Source organism: Haemaphysalis longicornis, unplaced genomic scaffold (assembly GCF_048455015.1).
Source record: "Haemaphysalis longicornis isolate Haplotype H1 unplaced genomic scaffold, Haemaphysalis longicornis Haplotype H1 scaffold_169, whole genome shotgun sequence".
NCBI lineage: Eukaryota > Metazoa > Arthropoda > Arachnida > Ixodida > Ixodidae > Haemaphysalis > Haemaphysalis longicornis.
The window spans coordinates 350786-367866 of NW_027526275.1; the positions used below are offsets into that span (position 1 = coordinate 350786).

The window sequence follows — 17081 nt, forward strand, 5'->3', positions numbered from 1 at the left end:
TAGGCACGGCCACCACGTACCGGATTTATTCCATATGCAATTTGCAATTCCATATTCCAATTTGCAACAGTCATCAGCTTCGAAAATACATTTCTCTGCCGAATGAGCAGCGCCGCAACTCTTAATTCGCAGACAACTTCGCCGCACACAGTATCGTCATTTTTGCTTTCATGCTCGCTGTGCCAGCAACAAATTGGTAACCCACCGATTTCGCAACTCTGGTTGTAAAACATTCCACTCAGGGCGGCGGCAGTGCATGTGTGGCATGCAGTTTAAGGAGAAACGTATTTTTGAACGCTTCTTCTAACACCCCGAGTAGGCAAGCAAATGCATTCATGTAAGTCCAAAACGAAAACGAAACTGCCTGCACGATTCAATCCATAACAACTTCGACAAGCGATGGAGCGCCAATCCGAATCCAGAACTGCCCATCACGCTCATTGCGGCGGACGATTGCATCCTCTCTAGTTGTTATTGCAGGAAACACTATGGGTCGCGCCGCCGGGCGCACTGTCAACACCGAAATATTCTTACACCGTGGTTACGACTATTATTCACTTTTGGTCATGACAGCTGGCTGACTTCTCTACTGCTTGTTGTAGTTTTGAAAACGAGAAACAGTCCATCTGTAATCAAACGTACATGGCACGGTATTTAAGTCTGCAAACTTCTGCCTCAATAACCAAATCACAATTACCATCAGAGTTCAAAAATATTGCTTTACTTTATCATTGCCTTTTTTTTTGCGGGTGTTGCTGTCGTAGCATCTATTGCCTGTTCTAGGAGATAACTTTTAGTGGTAGCAGACAGAGAATGACGGCAGCTATAACTGCTCCAACCGCATGCTGTGCAGTTGAGAAACCGTGCACAGGATGGGGATATTTTTTTTCTTTTCTGCTTCATAAGCTGCTGGATAACTTGAAAGCTGGGCATGTTATCTACACTGAACTTTGTGAACACTGAGTGCTCTACCACTTCCACTAGGCTCAATTGCTCAGCCTAGCGGAAATGGTAGAGCAGCCATAGTTGTTTCAGTTAACCACACACTCACTTGCTTTTAAATCCTTCAGACGTTTCTTGTTGTGTGTGCATGCGTGTGCATGTGTTTTTTGACGGGATGCTTGTACGTGGAAATTGGGTGTAAAGGTACAGCCACAGTGAGATAGCAGATTCTGTTTGAATTCAGTATCCGTTTGGGGGGATGCATTTTGAGACACCAGAGGTGTATAGCCAGAAAGCCTGCATAATTTTTAGAAGTTTTGGGTTGGCACGAACTTTGCAGCTTTCAGCACATTTCAGGACTTTTGAGAGCAAAACAGGCTTTATGCTAGGCGGAAGGAAAATCTGGCAGTTCTGTGTACACAGAAAACTCCTCTATCAAAACTCAATAAGCATGCATGAAAAAAAACACGTTGAAAAGGAATTAGAAGTAGAGGAAGTTTGGCTGGACTTATCTCTCTCTCAGCAGAGTGGAGGCACAAAGAGCTACTGAGTGAAGTACTGGTCATACGTACTTGTGACGAGCAGACAGCTTGCAGTCGGCGATGCTGTGGTCAGGAACACGAAGGAAAGAAAATGCCACAACCATGCAACGTATAATGAAAAACACTTTCATGAACCATAAGGAGTGTTACCGGCCACACGTCACACCTCGGCTGATTAACCAGCTGGACATAGTGCATGGGTGCATTTTTTCTGGTGGGAGAGCACCACAGTTGTCGTTCTTGAACAAACCATGATTCCGAAATTTTTAAAGCCTTCGAGCAGAAGACAGGTGAGCCAGAAAGGAAGAGGAGGGCTCGACTGCGTTGCTGGGCTACGCCCAGGCATATTAGGCTTGCGCAGAGCGGCTTGCCTGGCACTGCAGAGTTGGCTCCCTGCTCTTTCCCGCTGGTTGTTTCCCCCTCCGCCTCGCTGTTGACGCACTGCCACAGTGTTTTCCACTGGAAGGTTTCTCAGTGGTTCCCCCTCCTTCCCTGTTGCAGGCTCCCCCTCTTCCTCCTCCGTGGGCGACTGCAGGATGCAGCGTGGTTCCGCACCGGGTCATTGGCTGCTCCGCTGCCAGCAGTGCAGCTACATGGCATCTTGCCAGAGCAAGCTGAAGAGGCACCAGCAGATACATACAGGCGAGCGACCGCACCAGTGCAGCCACTGTGGTAAGGCCTTCATGCGGAAGGACATCCTGGACGCCCACCTGCACACCCACACTGGCGAGCGCCCCCACCAGTGCAACCAGTGTAGTAAGGCATTCATGCGGAAGTACAACCTGGACGTCCACCTGCGCACCCACACGGGCGAGCGCCCCTACCAGTGCCACCTGTGCCCCAACGCATTTGCCCTGAAGACCACACTATTGGACCACGTGCGCACCCACACGGGGGAGAAGCCCTTCCGCTGCCACTTTTGCCCCATGACCTTCACCCACCGCATCCAGAGGAAAGCCCACGAGCAGAAGGAGCACAGCCACCGCCCGTAATGCAGCAGGAGGAGAAGGGCCCGATAAGTGTGTGTGCAAACGCTCGCATTAATAACTTCGCAGAGGAGCAGGCTTGTCTTTGCGGAATGTCAGAGAGCTGTTTCGCAGCACAAGAGGAGGTGCGGGACTCGTAGAGAGAGAGCTCATTTTGTCCTGCAAGACCTGGCTCCGAGCGAAGATTTTGTCATATTTTGACCTCGCTAGCCAGGTCACCATTGCTCCACTCTAGCGCGGGAAGTGTGATTATGGGTGGGAATTGTGGCAGTCGGCGGCGCCCTGTGTTGGTCACAACCTTCTTGCACCCAGTGGTGGAACGGCTGCGCCAATTGCGCCACATTGCGCCAAGAGGGTCATTCTGGTCTATTCTGCTCCAAAAGCATATTAATTTGAATAACTGCTCCACGTCCCCTCCAAAACAGTCCCGGGGTAATGGTGGTTTTCACCAGGAAAGAAAAGGAAAGTGAGTTTCTTACTACCATTTTTCATGAGGTAACGCCTGAGTGTTTCCGTTTTTCTATTTCCTGTTTGGCCGTGGCGTCCGCACATATAACGTATTTGACCGCAGATTTGACTGACCGACTGTAATGGTCATGTAGGGGTGCTGACACCTTTGCGGAAGAGAAATTGGGAGATAAAATGCGTGCACTAGAAGGCTGCATGCATTGCCGCCCCGGCTTCTCTTTGTGGCCACAGTGATGGCATTTTGGATAGTGCGACTCCTGTTTAACTCTTTCGCGACTGCGCCATAGGCCATCATTCACAGGTGAACAATGATTTTCAAACCTCCCGCAAAAACTATAAATGGCGCTATTTGGATGACTGACGCCTTTTTGCAAGTTCATTGGAAGCCCCTTTTTCAGTTTCGTTGCCGTTTGTTGACACTTCACGTGGAAGATGGCGTCACGAGGGAAATTTGAACCCAAGGTAACGGTGAGATGGGCGGAAATGGCGTTCTGTTTTACTGCGCACTCTGCAAAGGCAGACAGCGGTTTCAGGGACTTCGGTCACTGCTGCTGCTGATTTTTTTGACCCCGGCAGTAGATAACATCAGCAACTAGTAGATTCTTCAGATTTTAGTTCTGATGGCGATTCTCCCATTGGACTTCAGCAGGTGCTGCCAGGGAAGGGTCATTTTTGACTTCGTGCTGTATTTATATAAATAAACAAAACGTGCCAAATAGCTGATGACAACGGTATTACTTTCATGTGTAGGGTCTCGACAACAAGCGCCGGGGATATTTTGCCAAATGCACCGTGCCGTATCGCGCTATCACCTTCCAGGTAGCCTGGCGCTCGTGTAAAATAAGCACTACGGGGACACACGCTGCTTCTCAAGAGCACTATTTTTTTTTTTTTTTATCGCTGCAGTGTTAAGGATTTTGTGTGAGAACACAAACAAGCATGCTTGGATGCATAATTTAGAGAGACCAACTGACTCTCAAGTGGCTTTGCGCAGCAGCACCACCGTCGGTGCCATGAGGTTGGTTGGCCAGCAAAAATCCAGAACTTGGTGTACAGTGTTGATGTATAGATTTAATCATAGCTTAGGAACGTAGAAACATTTCCTATATTTTATAATTTCTAAAATATTTTAGGCTCAGTAAAATTGCCTGTGTTTTGTGTATACTTTTTTGGATATTTTATTTTCGTATAATAAATGATGTTTCATTGACCAATAAACTGTCAATAATTACATTTTTTATGAATCTGCTGGTATGTGTTTGAAAGAGAAATTTATAAGCTAGAATTTCATGCATAGCAATGCTAAATGTGTCCTGTAGCTCAAGAGTAAAAAAAACATTTTCAGGAAGCACTCAAAATCGGCCATCTTTTCGCGGTCATAAAAGATTTAAGATGCTTCGAATGGATGCGTCCAAGTATAGCAACAAAGCGCCATTGTTTCAGAGTTGCGTGCCTCGGGCCAAGCGGGTTTCGCTTGCTGTGCGTAAGCCCATGCGGCTATTTTTGTGGACACCTTGGTACCTACTGGCCTCCCTGACCGTGGGAACCTTGCCTCTCTGACACGTACACCTTCTCATTACGTTTGGAAGAGGAGGAAAACGTTTGGAATTTGGTGAGGCGGCATTAGGCCCCACGATTGGGTTATTCCAGAGGTACAGCTAATGAATTGAATTTGCCGCGTGGCATACAATGGCAGCGAGAGATTATATTCCCACAAGATAGCCAGCAGCAGACTTGGCTAGAATTTTTCAAGACACTGAAAACCAGCGAGCCACACTTTGCGTCTATGGCGTAACTAAGGGTTGATCGCTAAGATTTGGCCACAATGCAGCAGCAATGCCCCCGAGTGGAGAGCTCATCAGAGCTGGGCAGGGCTCTGGGAAACGTCAGATGCAGCGACGTGAAGTCCAAGCATTGGAACGACCACGCGACAAGAAATCAAATCCAGGTGATTCCAGTGCTACAAGTAAGGCTGGCAAAGAGCAAGAATTGTAGGCCGAGATTGATTTAGCTAAGAGCAATGCTGATCTCATTTCAAGAGGCACGAGCAAAATGTGCCTCACTGATGTGCAGAGTGGCCAGAGGAAGCTTTCTGAAGCTTTGTCAAACCTGCATTCGTTATAGAAAAAGTCCTAAACCTGTCATGCTGATAATTAGGTGTACAATTTGCTTGTACAATGTTTGTTTTTGAGCTTGAAAAATGCTTTTGGAAAAACTGTCGGGAACCGTGGGGTCGCAGTGCAAGAGAAAGAGTACCAGCGTGGCAGGCTTTCAGAAACGAACTGCCCGTGCCGTGCTGACACTCCAAGCACGCACAGCTAGTTTTTTTATTCTCCTCGTCTTTCATAGCCGGCGCTGACCAAAGAGTGCAACAAAACCATCTAAAAGCCACTTTTAGTACTTTTATTGTCTGGGAGGTTCTCTCTCTCTCTTTTTTTTTCACAGCTCGTTAACTTGAACTCAGGTAATATGAACTTACAGGTAATTCGAATTAATGTCCTTGGTCCCGGCTCGGTAAATTCGAACTTACCAAATTAATCGAATTAACCAAACTCGGTTTATTCGAACTTTCAGGTAATCCGAATTGATGCCCTGGTTCCTGCATGGCCCTGTATAGTTCAATGGGGGAAAGCTCCCGATAGTTCGAATGCATCAGTATCCGGAACGGTTCGTTCGAACTGGGATCCCCTCGTTTCCATTGCTTCTCGCAGAATAAGTCGGCCCAGTGTGATTACATTGTATTGGAAATCCAAAACAAACAAAATTTACTGGAGGTGAAAAACAACGAAACAAAAAAACAACAGTAGCACACGCACTAAGCTGCTGCAGCAGCTTATTTCGCTTCTGCATCGGGCGCCGCCAGTGCCGGTGCTCCGGCGCATGCCGTTGCCGGTTTTCTTTGTGCCGCAGTTGCTGGTCTGGGCTTGCGGTCACGTGGCGTGCGCAACAAAAATATGTAGTTGCATACCTGCCAGGTTTCCCAAATTTTCCGGGAGACTCCCGTATTTGCACGGTTTTGTATGATTGTACGACTGAAACAAAAATCTCCCGAAAACGCACCCGTCTTTCGCCAAATCTTTTTCCCAGTGTGGCCACAATGCACTGGAGGTATACCTGACAATGTAACCCGACACCAATTGGCATTGTTATCAGTGAAGTGCTTAAAAATCGTAGTCAGCCATGTGCAGACGGTGAACCTGTTTGTATTATTATTAGCATTAGTATTGTGTAAAATATTTTCACTGGTTTCAATCACTACGGTTTTCGCACCGACCTTAACGGCACGTGGGATACCTAGATGCGTGTCTGTTGCAGAAAATAGCCCTTCAGAGAAAGGTGGCACCATTGCATTGGGTTCACACAACATTTCCTTTTGGTGCAACGTACGACCATTGTCGTTGAACTTTGGCACTTCTGAATGACGCTTCAGGGGGTGAGGTTGCTTAGCTTTTTCGAAAGGAATTCATTCTGACTTTGGACTTTGGCTCTCGGGCAGTTTGAAATGTGACTTTTATTGCAGTGCTTTTACTTTGGCACTTTGCCATTTGATTTTTGCATGCAAAAAAGCTTTGTGGTTCAACAACGATTGTCATTAAATGGAGGGGCTTCTGATTTAATTGCCTGTTGTAAGAGGCACATCTGAGCAGTAGCAGGTGGAGAGCCACGGCTGTTTTAACCCAATCATGCTGCATGCTTTGCGTTTCACAACCAGTGCTCAAGGCGCCAGTTTTTTCTTTTTTGTTTCTTCTTGGTCTGAGCCTCTCAGATAACCTGGTAGCTGTGTGTGTCATGTATACACCGAACTTGAACACTGCTCAGGGGACCAGACAAGTTGAGCTTGCATGGTTTGCTGAGTTGCACCACGCACTGTTGTTTCTAAGTTCTTCGAACTGGTTTCTCTTTTGTGTGTGTGTGTGTTTTTGACGAAATGCTTGTACGGGGCAGTCGGGAATTGAGGCTGGGGCAGGTACAGCCACAATGAAGTGACAGGAACTTGCTTAAGAAGGGCCTGTCAAATTGAGTGTCCACTTGGGGGTGGATGAATTGGGGATAGCATACCCTCAGAATTTTTATAATTTTTTGGTCGGTGTAAATTTTGCGGCTTTCAGCACAAAAAGAGGTATCAGAGGACATTTTGAAAGTGAAACTTTGTAATGCTAGGTGAAAACAAGATCTGGTAGTCCTGTGTCCGCAGAAAACTCCTCCAGCAGAAGTTGATAAGGATGCCGTAAAAGAGACGGCAAGCATTAGAAGTAAGCGGAGGGAGTTTGGCTGTGCTTATCTCTCTCTCGGAAGAGTACGTGCTGAACGATCGAGCTGCTGGGTGAAATACAGATCAAGCGATAACAGCAGGCACAGGTGACAGGTGTTGTGGGATGAGCAGCGTCAGAGTGGCAGTGACAGAGGCTACGCCACAAGTTGCTTCAAAAAGGGAGGGCCATGCGTCATACGTTCTTGCGAGGAGTGGGCAGCTGACAATCAAGGACGCCATGGGCGGGAATGGGAACGAAAGAAAATACCACGACCATGCAACGTATAATGAAAAAGGCTTAAAACGAAGTAAATACCGGCCGCATGTTTCAACTTCATTGGTTACCCATGTGTATGGATTGCATGGGCGCTAATTTTATCAGTTTTCTTGTGATGTTTTTCAACAAACCTTGAGCCAGTAATGTAGAGGAGAGCTCAACCGCATTACAAGGCAATGCCCAGGTGCCTGGGCATCTGTGCTGAGAAGCTTGCCTGGCGCCAACGGGTACGCTCCTTCCTCTTTTTTGCTGCTTTTTATTTGGTCTTTGTGCCTTTCTACTGTGTTAGTTAGTGCAAGGGCTCTCAGTTCTTTTCCCCTCCCTCTTCATTGCAGGTTCCCCCTCTGTGGTTGGCTGTAGCTGGCAGCATGGCCCCCAGCCCAGCCGTCGGCTGCAGGTACAAGACACTGCTCCCAAGCGATCTGAAGAGGCACCAGCGCATCCACACAGGCGAGCGCCTCCACCTGTGCCACCTGTGCCCCAGTGCCTTCTCCTATAGGGCCAGCTTGGTTGCCCACCTGTGCAGTCACGTGGCCAGACATTCCTTCCGCTGACTCTGATGCCCCACGGCCTGTGTGTGCAGTCCCCAGCAGAGGACGTTGATATTGTTGATATATTTGCTAAATGGCAGAAGTAAACTTGAGTGTTTAATTGGCGTCAGTGTGTGTCTTTACGTTTCTACAATTTTTTTGTTTGTTGTTCAACCTTCAAATTCAGTGAACGATAAATTATTGAACAGCCTCAGTGGCCACCGGTTGAACTCTCTTCATGCATGAGTTGCCTGAAAAGAGTAACGGAGGCAACAGAGGCAGAGTGGCGCTTGGTAGCTGCCTCCCCACCATAGTGTTGATGTTGCTATGAACGGTTGTTCTCCCCCATTTAAATGGACCACTCCCTGTATGTAAACAACGTGACGTCACTAAGCGCACGTGCGCGACGGGTGGCGCCTGCTGGCGGCCGCGAAGTGAGGTGGCGGTTGGCAGAAAGCGCCTGCGCCGACGGCACGGCCTGGCCGCGCGGCGCCCGAAAGGAACGATGTGCCGTTGGTTCGGGCCGTCACTGGCTTCCCACATTGCAGGGGTAGGGGGGGGTGGTGTCTAGCTATCCTAGCTGTGGCCGTCGCACCTCCATGTAGCTTTCCGCATCTACAACCTCCGCAACACTTTCGTTTACCGTACAGTCAACTGAACGGCGACGCTTTCGGATAATCAGTGCACGGCAGAACAGCCTAAACGAGTCATTCTGAAGGTTGGTGCTGTTGCGACGCATCCCAAAATGTTTTTGAAGATTCTTTGTGTTCGGACACATACCAAGGAAAGCTAATTTATTGTTGCATTCGAGGTCCGCTTAAGCTAAGCGGGGTGCCTCAGGCAGCTAAACGCTCCCTGTTCTTGGTCTCTTTGCGTCGCCCGGAGACAGTGGCGTACACACGATTTCATGTCGAGGGGAAAAAGGAAAGGTAAAGCATGAAAGGATTAAATAGTAAAATAAGCAGCAACGAAACAAAAATATGAAGAGCAAAAGGCAAAAATTATTCCAATAAAAATATCGCGATGATGTCGTTCTCTACGAGATTGACCGATTGTTTTCTTATTTTTACCCCAGTGAAATATCGAAATGGTTCATCGTCATTGTGAGAGTAACATAGCAGCCACATATGGTTAGTGCGCATATCTTGCGACAGTGCACTGAAATATTTTCGGTAGTCATTATTTCATGATAGTTAAAGTTAGTGTCCATGTACGCCCGCTGCATACGCCAGCGTCGGGAGGCCGCAACAAATGAATACATTCACTGAGTGTTCGCTAAGAGCAAACACATTTTTCGAGTCGCGTGAGCGGCCCATCTCGCCCCGAAGGCACGATGCTACATGTGAGCACGGCAAGCATCTCAGTTTTCCGGCATCCTCAAGGCAGAATATAATTGATCAAGGTAAAAATTTATTGTACTTACAAGCAATGAATTTCGTTTGTCTTGAACAGATCCCCCCCTAACAAAAGACCAAACTTGTCGTTGTCGATCAGGCGGCAGGCGGCTATCGCGGATCCCTCGTCGAAACATTTATTTCGCGTCGCCTAAGCAGGTTACGCATTCATTGTGTTTTTAATACAGTGCTCTACCTCCTCAAAACATTACAATATTTCGCAGCAAAAAAAATTTCCGTCTGCCCCCTCCTCCTCCTCCCCCCCCCCCCCCCCCCCCTATTTCTGCTGGTGCTGCATGATAGCAGATGGTTGATAAACAGTATCATTTCATTGCACGAATCAGCGTGGACTGCCAATGTGGAAGGTATGACTGCGCTTTAGAGAACAGCTGAAGTTCGAGAATGCGAAATGTTGCTACGAGTAAGAGCAGACTATGTCGCTGCTTTGGCTGCCAACCTCTTCGGCACATTGCGCGCATCCACAATACACGCCGAATTTACCTCTGTGGGGACTCCGAAAAGTCTGATACCGCTGATTTTGCTCGCAAAATTTGGGTAGCCGAGAGCACAGCAGCCCACCGGCATCAGAAAAGCCAACACGTAAACAAAAATTCCACTTTTGCGCGCGTCTAATGCAGCCTCACTGCATACGCGCCGCGCACCGGTCCGAATGTTTTGCCAACCACCCTCCTGGCCATGCCCAGCACGTGCGATTTCTGTGACGTCACGGCCGCCGCGTGACGTACCCCGGGAGAGGTCTATTATCCCTCCATCATTCCATTTTTGCCTTCATACCAACTGTTGCGTGGCCTCAGCATCAGAAATGTAATGACCAAATACAGTGGATTTCAGCTGTCTTGCTTTCCACAAAATATCTGAACTATACGTTGCATCGCATGGTACTGAAATATACAGCTCCTGTAAGTTTGTGGGTCGATACAGCTTGTTCTAGTATTAAAGCACTGTATTACATTGTTTTCATCATTAACCTCAGGTGACGTGCTGTACCGTTTCATAGAAGTGCGAGCTGTTATGATTGGAGTCCACCAAGCCTCCCCGTCTAACATGCACAAATGTGTACACAACACCGCAAAAATACACATGGACATTTTGTGTGGAATGGACGGAGCATTTAACCACCTCCCAAAAAAATATTGTTAATGCCTAGGCAATGTTATAAAGTTTTCTGGTTGATTTACATGCCTTCTAATAAGAAAAGCACTTTCTAAAGTACTGTTTTCTTTCATACCATCCTGCCTGCCAAAGTGCTAACATTGCCCATGACAACGCAGTTGCAAACAGGTAGGGCTAAATTTAGTAAATTGCTTGAATGTTTAGTGCGTGTTTATTATAAACTACATTTGCGTAAAGAAACAAAATTTTGTGGGCACCTTATGATGTTGTAAATGTGAAAGCGCTGTTGTGCAATTGCCGAGCATGTCCTCCCATTGCCATCATCATCGTTCCGCCTTTGCATCTTTTTTCTTCCTTTGTTTATACGAGCCTTCTTTTGAAGGCTTGTACCAGGCAAAGAGTGTCTGCTCCCCTCATCCTGTAACAGCTAGTTGTAATTCCCTGTATATTGTGGCCTAGTTGACCCAATTGTTGCTTGAGGAGGTTGATCTGATGGGTCAATTTGTTGTTGTCTGGATGTGGAGTCCCATAATACAGACCTTTTGGTCTTTTGGTATACCTTTTGGTCTTTCATGGTGAGGTAGAGTTGTTGGATTGCAGGGTCTTGAGAATTGCCTCTCTTTGTAAACAGTACTGACTTTTGAGGTGCGCATTTGAGGCCTGTGGCATGCATGTGTTTGGTACAATACCTGTAGCTTCTTTTACTGTATCTTGTAGCTTGCCCGAAGCATCCAGTTTGAGGGTTCATAAGGAAATGCCATCTGCATAGAAAGAAGGCTACCTTGAGGTTTGGAATGTGTTCTATCTTCTGCGGTAAATGGAGAAGAGTTAGATTGAAAAGGAGTGGAGAGAGGACTGCCTCTTGCAGGATACCCTGTAACCAATAAAATATTAAGCAAACACTCAAAAAGGTATTGAGAAGAGCCAAGCTTGGGTTTGAAGAATGGCTACATTGCTTACCAAGGTAGAAACCGTTGTACGCTCCAGGCCTGCTGAATGAGAGAGCTGTATGCGAACTCCTGCCAATCTCCTCCTTGATCGCAGGCTCATAAATGTGCCTAGCCAGGAGATTGACTCATTACATGCCCCGACCGCCTTTTTGCACATAGGTGCTGGGTGGCAATGTCAGTACTGAGAATGTTTGATGGAAAAATTTTTGACGAGGTGGCTGAAGGAATACCCATTGCAGCTTCAGTCTAAACACGTCGCAAGAAAGAGAACAGTCAGCTAACTTGGAGTGCGAAATGTGGTGCTAGTTTACCAATCGACACCCTTGAAAATGTGGAAACTAGCTATACAGTCCAGAAGGCTACAGATGCGCTGATGGTTTCAGCTGCAGGATTGACTTAGAAACAACCAGAGATGTACAGAGACTTTACATTTTAGAAATTTCTTTCTAGCCATTTTTCTGCTGTCTGGAATGTGTAAAAATTACCATTGTCATACTCTTTTGGAGCATGTTTGTTACCATTTTTAATCCCTTGTGTTTTTGTCACTTGATGTTATAAAAACCAACCCAAAGTGTATACCTAACTAAAAGAGCACGGGACCTACGGGTTAGGTACTTGAATTTTGCCTCATATGTGCGCAAGGTTTCTTTTGCAGTAAATAATAAGGGCATGTGTGACTTAGACAGCAGACTTAGTTGTTTAAAACTGTTCAGAAGATATATACTTTATTTTGATGAATTTGATGAATGGTTTCAAGTTTTGCCTGGAAGGTTGACTCGAGGGACAACAGACAAACCAAAACTTTTACATTTAGGTCATCCAAGAAAGACTGTCGTCTCTAAAACGTCGCTGCACACGCACTGCCACCGCGGTTGTCGCTGGAAGGGCTCCCCGTTTGTGTCTCTTTTCTCCCTGTTGCAGGATCCCCCTCTTCCCCCTCCGTGGGAAGCCACTGGTAGCAGCATGGCCCCCCGACAGGTCGTCAGCTGCTGCAGTGCCAGCAATGCAGCTGCATGGCACTGAACCAGAGTAATCTGAAGAAGCACCAGCGCATACACACGGGCGAGCTCCCCTTCAATTGCAGCCACTGCGGCAAGGCCTTTGTGCGGAAGGACCAGCTGAACGCCCACGTGCGCACGCACACGGGCGAGCGTCCCTACCAGTGCCACCTGTGCCCCAGCGCCTTCGCCCAGCAGGCCCACCTAGACAGCCATGTGCGCAGCCACACGGGGGAGAGGCCCTTCCGGTCTCGCTTCTACCCCAAGACCTTCACTCGTCACCCCTGGCAGAAAACGCATGAGAAGAAGGAGCACAAAACCCAGCCACTATAAAATGACACCATGCTTGATTACAGCACGTTTTTTCTTTGTCAGCCTTCAAAATTTTTTATTTGTCCTTGTTCGTGACTAGTGAATTTTAATGCAAAGGCATGACCTAATGTTGGAGGTCAAAACACATGCATTGTCTTGTATCTGTATCTTGGACTTGTATCTTGGACTGTATCTTGTTGCTTGTGCAAAGCGTCCAGTTTGAGGGTTCATCTGCATAGAAGGCAACCTTGAGGTTTGGGATGTGTTGTTTCTTCGGTAGGGGGAGAAGAGTGAGATTGAAAAGGAGTTCAGAGAAGACTGCCTCTTGCAGGGTGTGTTTTCACCATTAAACTATTAAGCAAACACTCAAAAAAGTATTGGGAAGAGCCAAACTTGTGTTTGAAGAATGGCTGCGTTGCTTACCAAGGTAGAAACTGTTGTAAGCTCGAAGCCTACCAAAGTGGACGGAGAGACATGTGCTGACTCCTGCCATTCCGATATATACGAGTTGCGAAACTCCCCATAGGCCCCATGTATTGAAAGCCGGTCTTTGGTTGCCTCCCCTGCGCCGGGGCAAGTTGAATAGCCTGTCGCCTGTCAACAGGACGTTGAAGCAGTACTGAAGTGCTTGCAGCTGCTGCCGTAAGTCATAAAAAAAAAGCCGCAAGAACACAAGTAAATTTCACCTAATAATGTATTCTAATTTAAAAAGGAATTTTTATATTACAAAAAAAATTAATATTAATAGTTTAGCGAAGTTCAGTTTTTGTCTTCTAGGTGCCGCGCGCATTGACTTGCCCCTCAGTTTCCACGGAACACGGGGGCTAGTGCTGCCCGGATTCTGAAGCCGAGTTTCGCAACTGTATATATTGAGTAACTAACTCTCCTGCCAATCTTCCCCTTGGTCGCAGGCTCACAGATGTGCCTAGCCAGGAGATTGACTCATTACATGCCCCAACCGCCTTTTTGCACACAGATGCTGGGTGGCAATGTTGGTACCGAGAATGTTTGATGGAAAAATTTTGGATAAGGTGGCTGGCGGAATACCCATTGCAGCTTCAGTCTAAACACTTCACAAGAAAGAGAACAGTCAGCTAAGCTGGAGTGGGAAATGCGGTGCTAGTTTACCAATTGACACCCTGGCAAGTGTGGAAACTAGCTATAGAGCCCAGGAGGCTACAGGTGTGGCGACGGCTTCAGCTGCAGGATTCACTTAGAAACAAACAACCAGAGACGTACAGAGACTTTTACCTTTTTTAAATTTCTCCCTAGCCTTTTTCCTGCAGCCTGGAATGTGTAGAAATCGCTGTTGTACATGCTCGGAGCATATTTCTTACCATTTTCAATGCACTCTATTTTTGTCTCTTGATATAAAAACAAACCTAAACCAACTAAAAGAACACAGGACATACCGGTTACAGGGACGGACAACCGATTTTTGTTGCATATATGTTCTCTAGCTCATATGAATCCCAACATTTATATAGCCCGGTAACCATAAGCAATTTATAAACAAATTGGCGGAAATAATTTTAATTTGGCAGCAAACTTTCTGAAATCGGAAGGGTGGTGGTTTTGTAGTTTCGAAACTTGACACTACAATTAGTGTTCAATTCACAAGACCTGCTAACCCAGGAGCTACTGTAACTGCTGAACCATTTATTCACGTAATGAAAACCGTTTAACACAAGTATTTGCATAAGTTTAAATTGTATATGCATTTTTGAACATTATTTTGAAAATTTTTAAGACACGCCGGCCGCTAACACTACCCGCCGCCCCTGTTGCTCTCAGTGTGGATTACTGAGCCTCCATGCCCAGAATGAACGGCAGCAAACAGTATACAGACCCAGCGAAGGAGCTTTGACTATTTTGCCTGACTCGGGGGCGTTTGTTCTGCCAAAATATTCTGTTTCAGTTTCCAAATTCGCCAACGGCACCTTAAAAAATGGACATGCGCGGGGAGAATCGAACTTCCGACCTCCACAACGTGAAGCATGCGTGGAGCCAAATTCTACCTATCGTGCATCCCAACAGGTGGCGCCTTTGTGCAGAATCGACTAGAGTTCCTCTATATAGCTCAGAGCTAGGGAGCTATATACAGGAACTCTAGAATGGACTGGTGAATTTATAAAAAAACTCGCAAAGGAATAAGAAAGCGTGCGATTCAGTTTTTTGTTTTTTTATCTCGGAACAAGTATTTTAACATCGCTTTTCATTTCGCATACAGACAGAAGTATTTTTATTTTTAACATCGCTTTTCATTTCGCATACAGACAGAAGTATTTTTCCGTGCTACTGCATATCATGTTTGCCAGCATTATTTTTTGGAGGACACATACGCCTTGTTGATCTAAAAATTTCGACTTAAAAAGTTCTTGGGCGTTATCAGCAAAACCGCTTCTCGTTAAGGTGCTTTAAGTGATGCCTTTTCATTTCGGACCGAGAATACATACTCGACAAAAATCGGTTGTCTGTCCCTTTAAGTACTTGAATTTTGCCTCATGTGCGCAAGGTTTCTTGTCCCTCTTGGACGATAGAGGGACTATCGTCTCTAAAACGTCGCTGCATGCGCACTGCCACCGCGGTTGTCGTGGGAAAGGCTCCCAGTTTTTTCCCCTCTTCTCCCTGCTGCAGGATCCCCCTGTTCCCCCTCCATGGGAAGCCACAGGCAGCAGCACGGCCCCCCGCCGGGTCGTCGGCTGCTGCAGTGCCAGCAGTGCAGCTTCTCAGCACTGCAGCCGAGTCACATGAAGAGGCACCAGCGCTCACACACGGGCGAGCGCCCCTACCAGTGCAGCCACTGCAACAAGGCCTTTGTGACGAAGACCCAACTGGACGTCCACCTGCGCACGCACACGGGCGAGCGTCCCTACCAGTGCCACCTGTGCCCCAGCGCCTTCGCCCAGCGGGGCCACCTAGACAGCCATGTGCGCAGCCACACAGGGGAGAGGCCCTTCCGGTGTCACTTCTGCCCCAAGGCCTTCTCTTGTCGCCGCTGGCGGAAGGCGCATGAGAACAGGGAGCACAAAACCCAACCACTATAAAATGACCCCATGCTTGATTTCAGCAGGATTTTGTGCTTTGTCAGCCTTCGAATTTGTTCTGCGGGTCGTCCAATTGCTGAAATGTACTGTAGGTACAGTGGACTGTGGGTAATGAAATGAAAAATAAACGCTTCAGCTCATTTTGCGTTAGTTTTGCCTTTCCCGCTCGACAGCAAGGAAAATTACGCGTTTTCCTTCGGTGCAGTATTTGTAACGGGTTGTAAATAAAGTAATTGCAGCGACATTTTCGCTATTCAAATTTCCCATAATAAAGTATTTTGCGTTGAATTGCGTAATATGAACCAGTTCATGATTGCTTTATGATTGTGTCCTTATTGTGCTGCTTGATGGACATGACACGAAAAAATATAAGGACTGGGATGATAGCTTCTCAGAAGAATTTTTTAGTTATTGTCTTGCAATTTACGCTCGGACTGCAGTTATGTGGGTTAATAACATAAGTTGCGTTTGTTTTTTATTGCGTAAGTTGTTATTATAGCAGTAGCAGTGGCCCGCTTGGGATAATTACGGATCACTGTGGTGGCCGAACAGAAATTGATGCGCGCAAGCGAGATATCTTTTTAACTAAAAATGGGTTAGCCCAGTGGTTAGCTCAGTTGTCCCATGACTGTCTTTCATAGAACTATTCCCGCAAAGTTCTATTAATCGCACCACCTTTCACCTGATTCGACCAAGAAAGGAGTTGAATCAAATTAACACAAATTTAATTCACAAGTATGCTGAGGGGACAATTACACGCAAAACATAGATGCAAAATGCAAAACATAGATCAGAAAAATATATTCACCGCGACAAAAATTAAATATAACACGTCTACTATAGAGGTAAAGGTTCAAGAACGCTAACATGGAGGTTCAAATAAACGGAACTGGAACAAATACACATTTTGCTTTCATTTTCAATAGCCCAGCAAATGAAATGTAACACGGGAAATCATGCACAAAGTCTACACATGTAAAGGTTTAGGAATAACGCTAACATGGAGATTTAAATTCACATTTTTGGCCAACGCATTTTCATAACTCGCCCTCGATCATTAGCAACGGCTAAGTTTAAGGTGTTGCTCCCACCTTCGCATGTAATCACGGAACTTGTTTAAACATGTTATGTAGAAATGAATCCGTGTCACAATGTATACAGAACCAAACCAAATTTGCTGTCAAGGTCTCACGTGCTGGTCGCAACCAACGCCGTTAAGGTGTTTGTTGTGAATAAGTGCTGTAGCACA

At 46.6% G+C, this 17081-nt stretch overlaps 2 protein-coding genes across 2 annotated transcripts in view; both read left to right on the forward strand.

Moving 5' to 3' along the window:
- LOC144166320 (uncharacterized) overlaps window positions 1-2476 on the forward strand; it is a 71460-nt gene extending 68984 nt beyond the window's left edge. Inside the window, exon 7 of the mRNA XM_077695846.1 lies at window positions 1986-2476. Coding sequence (XP_077551972.1) covers window positions 1986-2476 — 491 coding nt within the window. The remainder of the gene's footprint in view (window positions 1-1985) is intronic.
- On the forward strand, window positions 2416-16116 carry LOC144166321 (uncharacterized). The gene is made up of 3 exons (XM_077695847.1): window positions 2416-2505; window positions 12397-12800; window positions 15359-16116. Exons 2-3 carry the CDS (start codon window positions 12489-12491, stop codon window positions 15830-15832), a joined length of 786 nt encoding a protein of 261 aa, XP_077551973.1. The 5' UTR covers window positions 2416-2505; window positions 12397-12488; the 3' UTR covers window positions 15833-16116.
- The last annotated feature ends 965 nt before the right edge of the window (window positions 16117-17081 follow it).

Excerpts from the sequence above, each read along its gene's own strand:
- LOC144166321 (XM_077695847.1), top strand. The coding sequence starts at position 12,489 with ATGGCACTGAACCAGAGTAATCTGAAGAAGCACCAGCGCATACACACG. Across the intron at positions 12,801-15,358 it reads AGGAGCACAAAACCCAGCCA|GCACTGCCACCGCGGTTGTC; the intron begins CTATAAAATGAC and ends GTCGCTGCATGC.